Source organism: Gouania willdenowi, chromosome 1 (genome assembly GCF_900634775.1).
Source record: "Gouania willdenowi chromosome 1, fGouWil2.1, whole genome shotgun sequence".
In the NCBI taxonomy this organism is placed as follows: Eukaryota; Metazoa; Chordata; class Actinopteri; order Blenniiformes; family Gobiesocidae; genus Gouania; species Gouania willdenowi.
This window is the reverse complement of record NC_041044.1, coordinates 33,205,331-33,226,074: the sequence shown is the minus strand read 5'-3', so window position 1 is coordinate 33,226,074 and position 20,744 is coordinate 33,205,331. Positions and strand designations below refer to the sequence as shown.

The 20,744-nt window shown below is 37.4% G+C and overlaps 2 protein-coding genes across 2 annotated transcripts; both read left to right on the top strand.

Annotated features, from left to right (window-relative positions):
- Nucleotides 1-1,410: 1,410 nt before the first annotated feature.
- On the top strand, nt 1,411-7,128 carry LOC114464840 (sialic acid synthase-like). The gene is made up of 6 exons (XM_028449445.1): nt 1,411-1,808; nt 1,962-2,177; nt 2,298-2,397; nt 3,508-3,662; nt 4,935-5,201; nt 6,509-7,128. Exons 1-6 carry the CDS (start codon nt 1,677-1,679, stop codon nt 6,695-6,697), a joined length of 1,059 nt encoding a protein of 352 aa, XP_028305246.1. The 5' UTR covers nt 1,411-1,676; the 3' UTR covers nt 6,698-7,128.
- Nucleotides 7,129-7,793: 665 nt separating this feature from the next.
- LOC114470150 (sialic acid synthase-like) lies at nt 7,794-16,209 on the top strand. Its single transcript, XM_028458166.1, has 6 exons — nt 7,794-8,058; nt 9,462-9,677; nt 9,758-9,857; nt 12,536-12,690; nt 13,535-13,801; nt 15,281-16,209. The coding sequence occupies exons 1-6, from the start codon at nt 7,927-7,929 to the stop codon at nt 15,482-15,484; spliced, it is 1,074 nt and encodes a 357-aa protein (XP_028313967.1). The 5' UTR covers nt 7,794-7,926; the 3' UTR covers nt 15,485-16,209.
- Nucleotides 16,210-20,744: the final 4,535 nt, after the last annotated feature.

Genomic DNA, 20,744 nt, shown 5'->3' with positions numbered 1-20,744 from the left:
TTTGTCTCTAAAAGTAGTATAGGAGGAAGAGCTTTCAGTTATCAGGCCCCACTTCTCTGGAACCATCTACCAACCACGGTTCGGGGAGCAGACACCCTCTCTACCTTTAAGGCTAGGCTCAAAACATTCCTCTTTGGTAAAGCTTTCAGTTAGGAACCAGCTCATAGCTCATAGTTAAGATGCAATAGGCATAGACTGCCGGTGGGGGGGTCTGGCATGCTCGGTTGGAGAGAGGTTGGAGAGGGCGTTAAGAGAGAGGTCATTTAGGTTAGAGAGGGACCGGAGAGGGTCCCATTCCTCTCTCAAACACTCCCTCTATGTCTGCTTCTTCCCTTGTGTGTTTGCTCCTGTACTCCTTCTGGCTTTTGTCTTGCAGGTCCGTGGGATCCTCAGTGTGGAGTTACAGAGTCTCAACAACTCTGTCTCCACCCTTTCCTCTGCACACACCCAACACAGCATAACGTGGATGGCTGTTCATCATAGGAATGGGATCCACACAAGGTTCCTGCTGCTTAACAGAAGGTTTTCCTTGTCGCCATGATGAATTCATGTTGGGTGTGGGATACATATGTATGTGTATATACGTATATATGCATATGTGTGTATTCATAAAATGAAGAGTCCGTCTTTAAGACTGCTCTATTGTAAAGTGTCTTGAGATACCATTGGTTATGATTTGGCGCTATACAAATAAAAGATTGATTGATTGACTGATTGAGATTTATATAGCGCTTTATCACCACACTGAAGCAATCTCAAAGCGCTTTACATATCAGCTCATTCACCCAATCACTCTCACATTCACACACCAGTGGGACAGGACTGCCATAGCTGCTATATCTTTCTCCTTTTTTATGGTTCTTGGTATAGTATCATATATATTTGTCATTTTTTCTTTCGTATGGATGAAGTAAAAAAAAAATATCCGTGAACTGGTTTGTGTGTGCGTGTGCGTATGTGTGTGTGTGTGTATTTTCGTTTTCCTGTTATCTGGTTTGAAACTAATAAAAATAAATAAATAAATAATAATAATAATAATAATAATAATAATAATAATAATAATAATAATAACAATAATAATAATAATAATAATAATAATAATAATAATAAACAATCCGTTATTTCTGTTTTTTTAATTTGGGTTTTAAACGAAATAAGCAAAGGACGAAGGGTACATGGATTCAAACGAATGAAAATATATAATTAGCAAATAAAAGTTAAAGGCAGAATTAAACAAAAAGAAAGAGAAGAAAGTGCAGTGTTTATTCTTAGAAACGAATTCATTTATGTAGGTTACTTTTACTTCCCCGTTCAATCCACATATCCGTGAACTGGTTCGTATGTGTGTGCGTGCGTGTGGGTGTGTGTGCGTGTGTGTGTGCGTGCGCGCGCGTGTGTGTGTGTGTGTGTGTGTGAGGTGTGTGTGCGTGTGTGCGTGTTTCCACGGGGGTGTACACGACGGAAGTGTACGTGGTTCTTGGACGTATCGGAGGTGGGACTCATCTTCAGAAGCCTTTAAAAGGCAACGCCACCCATACAAAAAGCCTATTCGTTTGCTGAGGTGACGGCTGCTAACTAAAATAACAATTATTTCTTCCAATCGCATCATCATCATCATCATCATCATCATCATCATCATCATCATCATCATCATCATCATCATCATCATCATCATCATGCCTACTGAGTTTGAACTGTGCCCTAAAAGGATGATCGGAGGCAACCACCCGTGCTTCTTCATTGCTGAAATTGGACAAAACCACCAAGGGGACGTGGAGATTGCCAAGAAAATGATAAAAATGGCCAAAGTATATATATATATATATATACATATTTTATTTACTAGACTAAGAAAAAAAAACTAAACTAAACTAAACACAAAAGCATTAGTGCAATGTGAGTGTGTGATGATGTTTCTTACATTTCCTTTTTTTTTTTTTTTTTTTTTTTTTTTTTTTTAGGACTGCGGTGCAGATTGTGCCAAATTTCAGAAGAGTGACTTGGAGCATAAATTCAACAAGCGCGCCCTGCAGAGGCCTTACAATTCCCGGCACTCGTGGGGAAAAACCTACGGTGAGCACAAGCAACACCTGGAGTTCTCCCACGACCAGTACAGGGAGCTGCAGAAATACGCCAAGGAGATAGGCATCTTCTTCACTGCATCAGCCATGGACGAGGTAACGGTTGTCTAGAAAAAGAAAAAAAAAAAAGTCGCTGGGTTAATTAGCAAGAGACAATTCTGTAGTAAATTATATATAAATATAATCGAAGGTCCATGACTTTTCTGTTCCCTGTAGGCATCTATGGAGTTCCTCCATGAGCTGGATGTCCCATTCATCAAGGTTGCCTCCTGTGATTCCAACAACTTCCCATATTTGACCAAAACAGCAAAAACAGGTATGATAGATAGCTTAAGAGAGAGAGAGAGAGAGAGAGAGAGGCCCCCAAAAACAAACGTTATTAAAAATAACCTATACCCCATGACTTTTAGTTGACCAAAAATACTAAAATACTAAACAAAAAAAAACAAATGTGGAAAAGTCAGCTCTCCTCCTTGAAGAGTAAACTGTTGAGACTGCATTCCAGTATTTATATGTGTTCCAGAATGACTGTTTTCGTTGGTAAACCCCTTCAAGTCATATGAAAGGGTGTGGCTACACAGTCCTGAGTGAACACCCCCTGAAGGAAACCAAAGGCCATGCAGTTCTTGACTCAGTGTTCACTAATAAAATAAAAGGCATGTGAAACATCAGATAACGCAGCCCTTATCTCCCACCATGCAATCAATAAACTAGTGGTAAATGGGACATTCTTTGAAATGTGTAGATGTTGACGGTAAACACCAGGGTTGGGGTCAATTATAATTGTAATGCATAATGTAATTTTAATCACAATTATGGCAATGGTCACACCTACGTGTAGGTGTCCCCCCCTGTTGGTATGAAACAGTGCTGTTTTATTTTTCCTTCTCCTATAAGCGTTCATGCAGGGGGACAGTTTAGTCATTACACGATTATCCAAATAAAATAATCTTGGTTTAATCTAGAAATATCACTATGTACATTCTACACATATATTGTGTTATTTTTGCACAACATTTTTTATATGGCTCATATTCTTCATTAGAGACACATACTGTATATTAATTAATAAATAACAATAAATAAAATTTAATAAATAAAACAATTCACAAAATTAGAAATGAAAAAAATATTCACATGCAGGGAGCGCATGGGAACGCCCCTTGTTTTTATTTGGTTCCTATTCTGCAGTAAAGATACATACTGTATATTAATTAAAAAAAAAAAAAAAAAAACAAGATTAAAAAAAAATGAAAAAAAAAAAAAAAACATAAGCAAAGAACATGAGAAATAGAAGAAAAAAAAATATTTGCACTCAGAACTTTAATATTGTTGTTCTAGTTTTTTGAATTATTTTTTCAGTAAAGGTTAAATTTTGTTTTGCCCATTTTGTTGGAATTTTGTCTGTGATCTGTGATTGTGTCAGGTCGTCCTATGGTGGTGTCCACTGGGATGCAGAACTTCGACGTGGTGCGTCAAATCTACAAGATCATAAAAGAACACAACGAGAACTTCACCATCCTGCAGTGCACCAGCACCTACCCGCTGGACCTCAAAGACGTCCACCTCAATGTGATCAAGGTGAGAAAATGCTCACCAGTCAAATGGTTTTATTTCAAATAATTTACTTTTCAACTTTCTAAGTGTTCATCTAGTATTTAATTCAGCCACGTGAAACACTTTAAAAGGTACATGTGTGGTTGAACATAATCCTTTCATGTATACAATTAGCATTAGCCACAAAAAGAAGCACATTGATCATCCCTTTATTGTGTCACCAGCTTTCATGTTTCTTTATTAGGATCCCCATAGCAACAGCGTTGGCTTTTCTAGGAAACATCATGTTTAAAAGCCCCATGACAAAAAAAAAGTTTGAACATTCTTTGGGGTGTGTCCCTGAAAGACCAGTTGAATGGGTACTTTTAAGTTAAGTGCCTGAGAACATGTAACATGTACAGTAGGTGTGTCCTCATGTTGGTGTGATCTGTGTTGTTTTTCCTCCTCCTACAAGCATTCATGCAGGGAAAGTTTAGCCATTACAAGATTATCCAAATGAAATCAGCTTGGTTGAATCCAGAAATATCACAATCTACATTCTACACACAGATATTGTTATAATATGCATGCAGGGCTGGGGTCAATTACATTTTCCAATTCCAATTACGTTTTCAATTATCCATGCGCAATCACAATTCAAGTACGATTACAGTTACCAGCATTTTTTCCAATTACAATTAAATTACAATTATTTTCTTATCCTCAGAAAGTAAATTCCAATTATGTTTTCAATTACTAAAGTTCAAATACAATTAATCATTCACTGAGCCTGAAATAAATACCCTAATAAAAGTTAACCTTCCTCTTGTGTTAGCTTTTTGTTAGCATTTCTTAGATTAACAGGTCCTAAATCAGCCGTATAATACACTATTAAAAAATATCTATCATCTAATTTCTTTCCTATCTATTGGTTACCTTATTAGTCTTCCTCATCAATAAAAATACATATGGTGTAGAACTGTACATAGAAGTGTAACATGGTTCCCCGTTTTTGCGTTAAATTATAATTGACAATTTTTATAGAATATTTATGGCAATTACTAAGTCAATTATCTGAACTCAATTTCAATTTTATTATGATTACAACAGCAACAGATTTTTTAAATTACAATTACAACTATAATTAGACCATAATTGTAATTAATTATCAACTACGCAATTACAATTATAATTGACCCCAACCCTGGCCACATGTTATAATAATATAATAGCCCGAGTGCAGCGTGTAATACATTCTGTCAGTGAAGATGAAGTGGCTTATTAAGCAATAGATGTTTTTCTTCTTTGTCTCTATAGACGTACCAAACGGAATTCCCAGATATTCCCATTGGTTATTCTGGGCATGAACGTGGCATCAACATCTCTCTTGCTGCTGTGGCAATGGGGGCAAAGGTTATCGAACGCCATGTGACCTTGGATAAGACTTGGAAGGGAAATGACCACGAGGCGTCCCTGGAACCTTCTGAATTGGTCGAGCTGATCAGAAGCACCCGACTGATTGAGATGGCTATGGGATCTCCTGAGAAAATGATGCTACCCAGCGAGAAGACTTGTCACGATAAGGTTTGTATTTTAGCATGAGACTCTAAAGCCAAAACATGGAATAATAATAAAAAAATACAACCTATTTTAAAAATTAGAATAACACACTATAATACAATATAACAACAACAACAACAACAACAACAACAACAATGCTAAACAGTGCAATCAAAAGTTAAAATGAAATATGACAGTTAAGGACATTTCTACTTTCCTGTTTGGTTTTACTAGTCAGTAACCAAAATATTGAAACCTAAGAACACAATGTGAAAACAACACAATGGAATTATATAGAATAGAACAAGAATTTAAATAAAATAAACATAAATATGGGCAGAGGATCAGCAGATATAGTTACAGATTTCTAATATTAATATTTAATCAATAGAAAACATGTAACGTGATTGTAAAGGGTGTGTTTCACGTTTATTATACCTTTATAAATTATTAGTATTATTATTTTTTGGAGGACCACCTGTGTTGCCTAGCGGGAAGGCCGGCCCTGATTGTGTAAATCAAACTAAACAAAATTTGCAGGGGCTCACAGTTTTCCTGGTGCTTACATTGCATGATTGCCTGTTAAACTGTTGGAAAAACTCAAAATTCTTACAAAATCCTTCAATTTACCTCAAATTATTACAAAATATTTCCCTTAATTAAATAGAAATTGGTCACGAAATATAGGAAACTTAAAGCGTGGATCCTGTTGGGACTGATATTTATCACTTATTGCTTGGATATTGTCGGTTTCTTACATATATAGTATATGTATATATGAATCAAATCTGTGGCCCTCTTGAGATCAAACTGCCTAGTATTTGGCCCCGGAACTAAAATGAGTTTGACGCCCTTGCTTTCTCTAGAGTTCATAATTTACCCCCCAACCTGTATTGTTTCTTTTCTTTATTATCTGCAACGACCCTCAGGGCAATAACAATCAACCGAGAACGAAATCTGGTCTCAGTAATGCCTGCCCTCAGAGGCATAGACGTGTATACCATTACCATAATCTGGTGGCCTAACTCTTAAGGGCGTGGGCTTGTAATCTGAGCATCACTATGTACCTGTACATATGTGACAATAAAGTATGGTATATCCTATTCTTTCTGAAAGACCATAACTTGAGATGAAAAAGTCATTCAGTAAGAGGTGTGTAAGAAGCAGGGAAAATCCTGTTGGTATTTCATATATAGAGCAACTCAATGGGCTTTCTAGAACAGTGAATTGAACTTTACAAGTTTGTGCGATTATCATTTGTCAATATGTGAAATACACATCTGTTTATCTTGTATATGATAATTATTTTAATTTCCCCCCCCTTTCTTTAGTTGGGCAAGTCCTTGGTAGCCAAAGCAGCCATTCCCAAAGGCACAGTGCTCAGTCTGGACATGTTCAATGTAAAGGTTAGTGAGCCAAAGGGCATATCTCCAGAGAACATGGATAAGCTGGTGGGCAAGAAGATCAACGTGGATGTGGCATATGATGACGCCATTCTGGACTCCATGATAGAAGATTGATAGACAGGGAATAACTGATGACAGAGAATGAAAATTGATGGGTGGATGAAGGAATGTGAGGTGACTGTATGCCAAAGGTTTGATGTTAAGGGGAAAAACAGTTAATTTCAATAAACATTTTAAAAAAGAAACATGATCACAAATATGGTAGTGGGTAGTGTTTGTATTCAGTGTATAATTAATTAAAACACACTTTTATGCCTTATGTTTTCTCTATAACCTTGGGCAAGCTTGGTAGCTATCAACAAACTCAGGACACTTTTGCTTTTTTTTTAAACATAGGGCTTCTTGCTATCGTACAAGCATGGACTCTGCTTAGAGCTGGTGCCACTTCCTACCACATATTTTTTAAATAATTTTTTTAAGGTAATTAAGACTTGGTGATGTGATATGTCTACTACAGAGATAATATATATGTATGCACATTTGTATGTGGGGAACTATTATTGTTAAATAATTAATAAAAAAAGACCTTTGTGAACATTGTCATTTATTATTTATATATTTTAAGGCTTCGATGTATTTCCTTTTCATACATTAGCAGCATTTACAGCACAGCTTTGAGAGAAAATCCCGTCAAATATTACATCATAATGTCACATATAAAGGCTAAAAACGCAGAATCTTAACAATTTGAAGGATTTAAGGCATATGAAGCAAAGCCTTTGGCTCCAGATACCACAGCAGTCCTTCAGAAGTCTAGTGTTGTAAGAGCTTTCAAATGTCATGGCTGTTCCAGTCAGGAAAGTGAGATTAAGATGATTATTTCAGTTTTTTTATGAACCTTTTTGTGTCATTTTACAAAATAATTCCAATAATGAAAATGAATCTTAACTATAATATCGTAATAATTAATCTTCGTCATTGTAACGGAAAACAATGTATTGTCTATCACTATTTCTTGATTAATATTATTTTTATTTTTATATACATACAAAAAAAAAAAATCTGGATGTTTTTCACACCTCAAAAAAAGTATAAAAAATTAAAATGATTTTAAAAATAAAAAGTGTAAAACTAAAAGTTACATCAAAACGCCACGTCAACCAATGTACAAAACCGGAAGTCATAACGTGTTTTGTTTGTGCAGCACAGAACAGGTTCCGCTTCCTGTTTCCTCGTCCGGTCTGACTCCACGACACAAAAACTTTCTGTCGTCCTTGTCGTATTTGTTTCTCTTCCAACTTTCTCCCTCGTCATTGTGATAATTTCATCTTTAAGCTGTTGAAATGCCGCTAACCTTCGAGCTGTGTCCCGGCCGGATGATTGGCGGAAACCATCCGTGCTTCATCATTGCTGAAATCGGACAGAACCACCAGGGAGACGTGGAGATCGCAAAGAAAATGATCAAAATGGCGAAGGTAAAATAAAAATGAATAAAACATCTGGAATGTATGGTTTTCGGTTTTCGACTTGAACACGCCTATTTAATTTAGAATGTGTCAAAGATACGTTAAACGTATCAATAGCCTAAGGACTATGGGTACGTTTCCAAACCTTTTCTACATAAGCACATAATGTGCCTTAGGGTTAGGGCTAAAATGATATATATATATATATATATATGAGCTAAAATACAACTGATGGATGGTTTTTAGGGCGAGAGGTGAACTTGAGACTCAAATTATTGAGAGAGTCCCTAAAAACACTCATTGGTTTATTGGGAAGAAGAAGAAGAAAAAAAACATTGACAAGCTACATTGTCAATGATGTTATTTACAGCCTTAAAATGAATCAATCAAAAGATGCTTTGATGCTTTCATTATTCCCTGATCACCTTTGAGGAAGACTGGCCTTTGACATTCGAACATGTCAGGAGAAAACATTTCCTGAAAAATCTTGTTGGGATAAACAAAAATTTAACATATATTTAAAAAAAGATTGACTTAAAATAATGAAGGAAAACCTATATGGATGCTGAGACTTTGAAACACAAAATTAAATGTTTCTTCTTCATTTATTTATTTTTTATTTTTTTACAAATCTCGTGTTTGTGTAAATTCTGTACCTGCTCTACTATCAAATAATTTTTTGTAGCAAATTACCTACTTTTAAATTAGATAACTTGGTTTAGTAGGGGTGTTCCAATCCGATATTGATATCGGATATTGGTCCGATATCAGCCAGAAAATGATTATCTGATTTTATTGGAGTGCATCTACATTCTCCGATATAAGCTCTCCAATAGGTTTTTATTGTTTTTGAGTTTGGCCTTGGTCAGAGGCAGCTCATCTGTGTGCGTAGGTGAAAGAATGTGAGTCGGCCATCTAAACGCATAGAACAAGTATCACATCTTATTATGCGTAGGCACCGTTACAGAGCTCTGTTAATCAGAGCTTTGGTATGAGACCTTCAGCAGAGACTGTTTGTTGCTGGCACTGTGAATACAGCACAACCTGTCTGTACTGCGAGTAATCTAATCTAACATGACTCAGCAAAGGAGCAACGTCTCTGTTCAAAAGTACAACGATATAACGCAGTCATTGTGTATAAATACATGACAATCATGATTATTATTTTTTTCTATTATCGAGCAGCCATACTTGTGAATGGACTCAAATGGATTTGGGACATCTGAATCCATACTCAGCTCTAATTTTAGTGTGTTCATCTTGATCATTGATACTGAGTGGTTGTCGGGTGTGGATCACAACACTAGGCTGTTTTCTTGCTAACTATACCATGAGCCGTTTAAGAGGAGAGAGAAGAAAGATGATATTAGAAAGGATTCATATTTGCGGTATTCCTTCATGCGTCCTTCTAGGACTGTGGTGCAGACTGTGCTAAGTTTCAGAAGAGTGAGCTGGAGTTCAAATTCAACAAGCAAGCATTGGAGCGTCCCTACACCTCTCCGCACTCCTGGGGAAAAACGTACGGTGAGCACAAGCGCCACCTCGAGCTCAGCCACGATGCCTACCGCGAGCTGCAGGAATACGCACAGGAGGTGGGAATCTTCTTCACCGCCTCTGGGATGGACGAGGTAGGACAGCGGAGTTACTTACTAAGGCGTGCAATTTGATAACGGCAGCAGAGTTTAACCAGGAATTTCCTTGAATCAAGATGGCGGTAGAGTTTCTGCACGAACTTAACGTGCCTTTCATGAAAGTGGGCTCCGGTGACACCAACAACTTCCCCTATTTGGAACAAACAGCCAAGAAAGGTGAGCGTGGGAACGATGCAAACGAAAGAGGCAGTAGAGCTGCAGAGGGTTTGAACAAGTTCATCAAAAACAAAACTTGTGTGTTTTGAATCAAATGAAAATGAAACCTAGGGGTTCATTTAGGGTTATGATAGGAAAAACAATTACAGTAATTAAAGGGTACCTGTAGTGGAAATGTATATAACAAAAAATGTTCAATATATTGCCAATAAACCAAATTTGTGCACCTTAGAAAAAAAAAAAACACAAACTTTTAGTACGATTTTATATTTTCAACTATGGAGAGCCGCCTTTTTGGTCAGGATATGATGCACTTTTGTCTATTCCTCCGGGTCCCCACGGTCATGAAATTCCTGGAAAAGTTTTGGAATTTGAATAAATTATTTTCCAGTCTAGAAAGTCATGGAATAATTGAACTGTTTTGGAAAAGATTTGGAAATATAGCCTATTTGTTGTAACTATGGGACGTTAAGCAAGTCCCTTAACCCTAACATCTTGAGTTGTACATTGCTTTTAATAAATGTGTCTGCAAATTGAAATTATAATCTTATAATTAAACATAGTGGTTGTTTAATGTTACGTTCAATAGCTGATGCATCGTTATTTAAAAAATATTACAAAATGGGTGTCAAAGGCATTGTGCGATGCTATATGATAGATAAGCCATGGACACAACTTGCATTCCCTGCGCCACATTTTTGCTACTAACTAAAGCAGCAACTAACGATTATTTTTGTAGTCGACTAATCTGTCAATAATTTTTTTCGATTAGTCGACTAATCACGGTTGGTTTTGTGCTGAAGCACTTATTTTTGAATGGCTATTTTAACCTACCGGCTTAAATCCTCACACCTGTGAAAGCGACCCTGTTGTACTCTGACATGTTTTACAGAAAGGAAATAAAGCAATGACAGGACAAAATATTGCATTTATAATGGTTGAATTTTCAACATGAGAAATTGTGATCACAATAAAACATAAATTAATGAAATAATACAAAGTGCATGTGGTCTTGAACAACTACTCATTAGTAACAAAAGATGTTACAAACGTGCTTTACAGATTCTGGTGGTAAGAAGTTTATACTAACTAAAGAGTCGTGCATGGTAAGGTGTAGTCTGGATGGAATTGCTGTGTCATCCTCAACTATGGATATTGGTCTCATCAATGACTATCATATTCAGGAAGCTCTCTTCAACAGTTTGGTCTGCCATTCTTCCTCGCTTTTATTTTCCAATTTCCAGCATTTCCCACGGTCAGGTGGGAGTTGTACTGCTCCGCAGTTCATGTAAGGACCTGCACCAGGAAGTAGCTGCGCGCTGGTTTTTATCCTTTGTTATTGTTTACAAGATTAAATGACGCATCGACAAATTTTTGTAGCCGACGTTATCGATTATGTCGACTAATCGCAGCAGACTTTTTACTAACCATGACACACTGTCAGACCTCTGTTACATTAGCACACTGGAAAGAGACACTCATTTTTGTGCTCTAATGGTCTTGAATAGATCTTATCGGTTCAGAACTGAGTCATGGAAATTTGGTCAAATATTTTTGAAAAGTTTTGAACAAATCATTGTGAAAAAATAATATTGGTACAGGACACACACTTAAAACATTTCCATTCAGACGAATTTTGATGATATGCGAGGACTGCTTCAAGCTGAGCTGCTATTGGAGAGCTATCTGCAGGCTAAGCTAATGGGCACGAAGCCAGAGTTACGTCTGAAATGAGAAGCAGTCGAAACATTTCTGCTTACTATGGATACTATGGGCGGCTGTCATGTCACTAACCATATTCCAACCAGATTGTTCCCTCTTATTTCCTTGTGTCTAAATGATGAACTACACTACAATCAAAAGCACACAGAGCTAAGATGCTGATTTTCATCAATAACTTTGATGCACTTTGTGTTTTTATGAGAGAACAAATTTAATATGACTCTACCAGCAGCTGAGTCAGTTATAGGCCTGTACAATATTGTTTAATTTATGAGTGGGATCAAGTTCACATTTTGTCTTCCTAATTGATTTATTCTTTGAAGCATTAATTAATTTGTTTTAATTTTAGTGAGGATAGTACATTAATAATGATTTGCATAATTTCTTTTAGTTTTTGGCCTTGGTTTTTTCATTTTTGGTTTCAGCCAAGAATTTTCATTTCGGTGCACCCCTAGTAACAACAGCTAAGTCTGTTTGGTTAGTTCTACATGCTGAGTGGGTGCAGAAACGGATACAAGAAGCAGGTAGTTGCTGAGAAAGTTGATGCGTTAGAAGAGGTTACACAAGGCTGCTTCACGCCAAGAGCAAACAGAAAAACCACACTTTCCACAATGCAAACAGAACTGTTACACCTCCACCTCCCACAATGCACCATTTTCTTTTAAAGTGACAGGCCATGCCGATCAACGAAAGTGCATCCTTTTCAAAATGGCGGCCGAAGACATAAAATTGTTCTCAAAAGTTCTTTTAATGTGTTTTTTTTAAAGTTGCACATATTTTGTTTATTGGTAATACATTAAACACATTTTTTGTTCTATACATTTCCACTACAGGTACCCTTGAATGAATCCACAAAGTAGAAAAATGAACATCAAAATGTTTTTGTCTTTGTTTTGTTGTATGTCACAATACAAAAAGTTGTTTATCTGGCTGTTTTTCCCCCATGTCTCTGTCAGGACGCCCCATGGTGGTTTCCAGTGGAATGCAGTCCATGGAGACGATGCGTCGGGTTTACCAGACGGTGAAGAAGCACAATGAAAACTTTGCCATCCTCCAGTGTACCAGCGCCTACCCGCTGGTGGCTGAAGACGTCAACCTCAGAGTGATCACGGTACACACACACACACACACACACACACACACACACACACACACACACACACACACACACACACACACACACACACACACACACACACACACACACACGCACACACACACTCTGATAGTGATGAAAAGCAGATATTTAGATTTAAAAACGTGTATTAAGAAAACTGAGGGAGATGAACCATTTCAAACCATGTTTTTTCATTTCTTGAGGTAAAAAAAAAAAAATTACGGTATGTGCGCACAACATGTGCGTGTTTAAAGTTGCTGGAAATCAGATATAGACACAATGAAGGCCGCATAGATCAATAAATCTAGGATCATTTGCTCAAACAAAAAGTTTGAAATTGCTGCTTAAAAGTTTGTTTTGATCTCCACTTTAAACATTCTTGGACACATTATTTGTAATACAGTTTTTGTTTTATTTTAAGTATGTGTACACAATTTATCTTTTTTTTTTTCCCCTTTTTTCTCGTTAGCAAAACGGGAAAAATAGTTGTTGAATTTCTGATTGAGAGAACGCACTAATTTTAATAATTAATAATGCATTACTCAGCTGTAATTGGTTAAAGTTGTGCAATGAGCTTTTTTTATCTTCAAGATGAAAACCTTATATCATCTTTGTATTGTGAATGAGAAAGACTTGGATTTTTCTGCATGTCTTTTACTAAAAACCTGTGTGTCGTTAATCCAGTACACTGCAGTGTTCAGTATGAGATGCAATGTATATCCTGATTGGCTCATTGTTAAAAGTTTAGTGACAAGTGACAAATGTGACAATTGTGTTAAGCTACACTTGTCAGGATGAGGGAGCGCAGCCGTGACAGTCTCCCACCGGTCCTCTGCAGGAATACCAAAAGGAATTCCCAGACATCCCCATCGGATACTCCGGCCACGAGTCTGGAATCACCATTTCAATAGCCGCTGCAGCTCTGGGAGCCAAGGTCATTGAGCGTCACATCACCTTGGACAAGACATGGAAAGGCAGTGATCACTCGGCCTCACTGGTGCCTGATGAACTGGCTGAACTGGTCCGCTCCATTCGGGTGGTCGAACGAGCACTGGGCTCCGGAATCAAGAGAATGCTCCCTTGTGAGAAGGCGTGTCACGACAAGGTGAGTCACTCCAATGTGGTGTGCGTTCAGGTGTTTAGTTAAACTATGGGGGGGGGGGATGTTATCATTGGCCGATGTTTGCCTTAAAATGTGATATCGATTGTAAGGCTGCAACAACGAATCGATTAAATCGAGGATTAAAAGCGTTGGCAACAAATTTTATCATCCATTCGTTGCGTCGTGCGATTAATGTGTCACTAACCCTTATTTTGCACAGATGATGTTTATTTATTTGGTGGGCATCACATTAAAAATAGGGCGATGGTGGTTTGCTAGTCTTCTCCTAAATAGGTCTGAAGGCAGCCCAGCACTAAAAGGCACCTGGACGGGGAAGTACAAAGAAAATTGCATGAATAATAAACCCATCACCCCCTCTTACGCAAATAGGTTGGTCTGGGCACCAGTTTAACTGGTTATGTTTTTTTTTTCTCTCTCTTTTCTCTATTTACTCATTATTACTTAAATTATACAGTTCTCTTTACTCTACCTCTTTGCTCGGATTGCCCCCCTACACACACACACACACACACACACACACACACACACGGTATACATTTGTAAATATCCACTCCTCACCTATTGTCGTCTTGTACTGTATTGTGTCTGTGTATCATGTGTATATTTTGTTTAAATTCTCTTGTATGTTGCAATATAATAATTATAATTTTTTTTAAATAGGTCGTTGGGAGGGAATCTATGTATATATTGATATTTGTTAATATCGGAAATCTAGTCATTGGCAAAAAAGCTAATATTGAACATCTGTACTTTAATCTTATGGATTTGAAGCATTTCCAATGTAACTACATTTAAAGTTGACAAAAATGATAATGGGGGGGAAAGGTAGTTACCTCTAATGTGATTAGAGGCAGTTGTTTTGTTTAGGTCAGCATCAGCTTTTGATATTTGTTATACTTAAGATTTCTCGAGCAGAAATCATTTTATTCGACGACAGTGGTTCCAAAACGTTTCTCTTGCCCCCCCCACTTTGAAGAATGAAACATTTTTCAGCAGTCTATTTTGTCTTTTTGTGTATTTTACTGTAATTTTGCTGTAAGTTGCTTATGACTGAAGTTGTATCTATTTTGAAATCATAATTCTACTCATATTGACTTACGTGATTTTTTTAGATACTTTTCATATCAAAGTGTTGGTAATACTTTATTTTGACATGACACCTGTCATTAGCATGAATAAGGTGTCATAGACAGTGTCATTAAGTGGCGTTCATTACAAACGGCTAGGGTAACCCTTAGTAACCCTGTCTTTAATCCTAACCTCACTTGATCCCTCCACCTAACCCAAAAAATGCCAACATAGCTTCAAAAGTGTCATAGTTGAGCGAAAGGTGTTGTAATTTAGGGAATGACACTTAATGGCACACAAAGTGTTACCAAAGTGATCGATTGAGTGCGTAGTTTCTTTGTCGAAGCTCTCCATGAAGCACTTTGAAGCTAACATTTGAACTGTGTCCTCTAGCTGGGTAAGTCCGTGGTGGCCAAGGTGAAGATCCCCAAAGGAACAGTCCTTAGCCTGGACATGCTGGGGGTGAAGGTGGCCGAGCCCATGGGCGTGGCCGCTCAGGACATCTTCCAGCTGGTGGGGAAGGCGGTGACTGAAGATGTGGATGAGGACGTGAGCGTGACGCCTCAGGTGGTGGAAGGATACAGCAAGACGTGCTGAGTGAGAAGGCTGTTAGAAATGTGGAGAAAAGCACTTAGTGTGAGAGAACATCTCTCACAATCTCAAGGAGGTGCAGATGAGAAACGTGGTGACTGGGGGGTGTTGGTTTGGGAGTTTGATCAGCATTTTGCTGACGAATGATTCGTTAAATAATTGGGGAAACTACTCGTGAGGCATGTAGTTTGTGCTAAGAGTTACCTAGCCATGAGCTTTTATACTTCTATAAAAGCTGCCTTAACATAAAACCATAGTTTTTTTATCAAAAGTGGTGGTTATCACGTCTTGTGGCCTGCTGTTAGACCTTTAGTTTCATATCAGAGGTCAAAATACTGCACTGTCACTGTTACTGATCTGAAGTATCTTCAGAGCTTCAGCTGTAGCAGAGATTAAATGAAGACATAGTTTCTAGTTATGAGCTGTGAGGTCACTGTGGGTTATTTGTGCAGAAGTCATTGTTTACTTCCTGTTGCTTTTACTGATCTGCTGAGACTGTGTAGGTTCGTACCTGAACGGGTTCTAATCCCCCAGGATATAAAAAGAGAAGCAAAGGTATGGGAGCAGGAGGTTGAATCAAATAAACCAAAAAGAGGACTTCAATGTTAATTAAGAACTTTCTTTGTTCAGCCACTTCTAATTTTTGTAATTTCTTGTTTTTATTTATTTATTTTTATTTTTATTTTTTTGCACTAATTAAATGAAATCTCCAAATAAATTCATAAATCAAAGTTTTTGGCTCACGTGGTGTTCAAAGACTTGCTAAATTGGCCACTTGCGTTTGAATCTCATATTGATGTATTATTTTTTTTATAGCCACTAGATGGCAATGTTCACTCCGTTCAAAAAACATCAACAGTAACAGGGATGTGCAGCTCTAATCACAGCATGGGCCACAAAAATGTGATAGTCTGATCCGAGGATTCCATCAATATTATCGTTTGCGCCACTTGGAAAAACCAACAGGGTAAGTCATAATTATGTGTTTCTAAGGTCATAATTACAATGTTGTGAAGTAATAATTATGAGACATTTACAACAACTCGTACACGTGGTGAGTATGGCTGAGCGATATGGACCAAAATTCGCATCTTAATATTTTTTCCTCTAGATGACCATATACGATACAAATGTCAATGTCTTAGCAGAAAGACATTTCTAGGTTCAATTTGCCAGTGAAAAAAGCCAAACGGGTGCATTTATCAACAAAAGGCTGCACAATATATTCCATCATTTGCATTTTCTCTCCTAAAAGGGACAACATGTGTGAGTGAGTTCTGTAGTGTGGATTGCTTATAGGAAGGTCTGTGTTGGTTTGGAGTCAATCAGAAAACCATCTAACGGTGCTTTTCATGCTGTTCTTAGAAAGAGTGATAACAGCGACTACTCAAATGACTATTTTAATACCAAATGAGGCATGAAATGAAAATATATTGATATAAGCAATATAATAATAATCGCCAAAATGGAAAACTCGATATTTTAATCTCAAAATATTGCCCAGGCTTGGTGGTGAGTAGTTTGATGTTGAGATGGCTAATGAGACTATCGAGGACTACTTTAGATGGGGCTTTACAAATAATGAAATACTTTGAGAATGGATGGGTTACTTGATCTGATTAATGCACATCTCGGTTCATCATTATAGTTTGTCTTCGGATATGTTGTTTCATGTGGTGCCCCCCTCTGATGAGCCATTTAATCTACAATGATATATATATATATAACATAATAGTTTATATTTACATAATTTATTTTTAGCAATCCAGTTATCTTTATATCTGAAACTCATATTTGACATTGTTTGGTGGTTAATCTTAGCTAATCAGTGAAGCTCTTGGTAAATGGATACTATTATGAAATAGATACTTACCTTAACAATATCTCTTAATATCTTTAATATTTGCCTGTCTATGTATGTTTTTGATGCTCTTTGGTCACATGATTGTCACATGATCTCTCTCGTACACCTGTTTACACTCATTTAATCATGGGCTGTTTTCGAAACCGCATATAACGTACTACACACTCAATGAGTACACACTGTCTACTATATACTATTACTATGATTAGGATGGTGATCGGTTCCACTGAAGTATACTTCCAAGTTTCCCAAGATGCATTTTGAACCATCAACAAAAGGCAGAAGCACACTGAGGCTAAATATCTCTGTTATTTCTCCACCTTTGAACGTTCTGAAAGCATTTCAAGTGAGAAAGTGACCAAGTAGAATATCAACATGTGCTCATTTGAACTCAGCGGAAAAACATTTCATGCTGACATTTAGGAAATTTTCAGTGACCCACCATTGTGCGGCTTTATCTTGAATAGTTTTCATCCAAATCTTTACAAACTTACAGACAACATTAGTGAACCCTATTGGTTGTGGTGATGATTTGACCTTTCCTGCAGCTCCGCCATCAGGTCAAACTTTCAGTTTTAGGGTTGGTGTATCTTGAAAATATTTTATCCAATTTTTTTGTAATTTTGGGTGCAGATTCATGACTCTCACAGAATGAACCATATTAACTGAAAAATATGGTTCATTTTGTGAGCTGCTGCCCCCCCCCCCCCCCCCAAACACATATCAGTTCTATTTTAGCAGGTGTGAGCACAGAGCTAAAATGCCTAATCAATTGTACCCATCAACTTAGGAAAAGTCATGAAATATATAGCCAAAAAAAAAGTCAACTATTATTGAGTGATAAACATTGAATGGGGTCAAAGTGACCCCAAGGATAATAGGAGGGTTAAATAAAGAATATTATGTTTCTCCTATGATTCTTTTTTAACTCCAACCTATTATTAACGTTCTAACATTCCCAGAAACTAAAATTAAATATGTTCTTGATTCATGATTTGTGTGTAAACCTGGCAAAGACCAATGGCTGTGTATTATTGGCTTGGCACAGTCTATGAACGCTCAGTTCTTTAACCAGAAGTTTTCCTTTTATTCAGATCTAATGATCCCCTGAGTCGTCCTCACTCACAGAAGAAACAGTCCCTCCCTTTCTTGTCTGAAACTTAGCAGCTATTTCAAGCCCAAGCTTTAGCCCTGTAAGCTGCTGCTGATCCCAGCTTCACAAAGGGAACATCTACATCTGACTTTTCACTGAGCTAACATGGAGATCACCTTCCCAACAGAGTCTCTTCTGACCCCAGTGTAAAGGAAGAGGATCAGAATGTTTCTGCAACATTTTGTCCCATGTTTTTATTATCATGTAACAATACAATGATTTTCTTACTTTTGCAACATAAAAATGTAAACATTATGTTCATCTTTGCCACTAGGCCACACTTTGCACACGAGCTCAAGCTTAGTTAAACCCGCACTCGTGCACGCTGATCTCATTTTTCGATGGAATGCATCAGTGAACATTTGATTGAAGGTTCACCTGCATGTTAAGGGGTGGAGTTTATTTCCAAACTGTTCATATATGAGGTGTGAACCAAGGTCTGGCATGATCTGTTACATAACATATCTGACCTTAAGGAGTTTATATAATCATATTTACGATTGAACTGGGCCACATTTTAAGTCTCTCAACCCTCACAGCATTGCCTCATCAGTGTGTGATTTGAAATTGCGCTTATTAGAACAAATTAGCAACTTCATCGAAATATGATTTTCATGATTGTTTATGATAACTGATTAGAAATATGGGTAACACTTTACCTGAAGTTTTATACAAGGCTGACATTACGCTGTCATTATCTGTCAGTAGCATGAATAAGGTGTCATTAAGTGTTGTTCACTAAATTATGACACCTTTGGAGCTATGTTGGCATTTTTCGGGTTAAATGGTAAATGGACTTGATTTATATAGCGCTTTATAACCACACTGAAGCAGTCCCAAAGCGCTTTACATATCAGCTCATTCACCCATTCACTCTCACATTCACACACCAATGGGACAGGACTGCCATGCAAGGCGCTAGTCGACCATTGCGAGCAACTTAGGGTTCAGTGTCTTGCCCAAGGACACTTCGACACATAGTCAGGCACTGGGATCGAACCCCCAACCTCTCGATCAGAAGACGACCCTCTACCACCTGAGCCATGGTCGCCCTGGGTTAGGTGGAGGGATCTAGTGGGGTTAGGTAGGGTTAAGCCGGCCATACAGTTTGCGATTTAATCGTTTGTTGTACTCATTTCCAGCTCAAATTGTGTGACCCAATTGCAGAATCCCAATGTTCGCAGCTCACCATGCATGTTCTCACACTATATGGGCCGACACTGACTGCTCACAATGTGCGTCCATTTACAACACGGGGCGTTGTTTCTGGAAATGCAACGTAAAAATTAGAAAAAGGAGGAGAACTCTGAAGCATCGCCATGAAAACAGAAGAAGAAGAAGAACACGAAGTGGTGAGACATTCTCAGCAAAAAGAGCTTTAAAAAATAAATGAATAAATAAAAGGCGGCGATGTGATGGACCAGGAACTGGCGGGACAGACGATCGCAGTACGGTCTGTCAATTCTACAGCGGTCCTACGGTGTTCGCGCATCTGCATTGTGAGAGTTTGAGTAAGAAGGTAAAGAACAGAAGAATCCAATGTAAAGGAGATAATAATGATCCTCGCTCTTAGGTATACTCTTGTTTAATTGGATGAGAGCAGCTAGAGGTGAGATACTATGGGCAGAGCTAGTTAATACCAGCAGGATTTGGTTTTGAGAGATCATTTATATAGCGTCCCACCAATATAATATATATTAAATTATATTTTCTAATATATTATTATAATAATATTCAAGTCAATGGACTAATTATTTCTTGACCCTTGTACAGTTGCCTCCAGATTATCCTGTGCTGTAAATGTGAGTGTGAATGAGCTGATATGGTAAAGCGCTTTGAGGATACTTCAGTGTGGGGATAAAGTAAAGTGAATTTACCATAAAAAGTGATAAAACAAAAAAAATATATATATATGTATTTTTGACAGTAATGCATGGTTTATTTTTTCAAAAAGTAAAATAGTGCATTTTTGTATTGCTTATTTGAGAATTGTTTGTGAGAAAGTTGAAAGTTAAAAAAAGAAAAAAAAACTTCCCACAATTTGTGATTTTAAAAGAAAAAAAAAAAGAAAAGTACAGCAGTCATTTTTCAAAAAATAGCTGTTGAGAACACACGTGTACCTATTTTCCTGTGCAACATGCATTTCACACATTGACTGTCAAAATAAGTTTCTTTCAAAAGAAAAGACAAGTCCAACAAGAGACACAATAGATTTTTTTTTTTAATCAGCTGTCCGGGACCCACCCAGT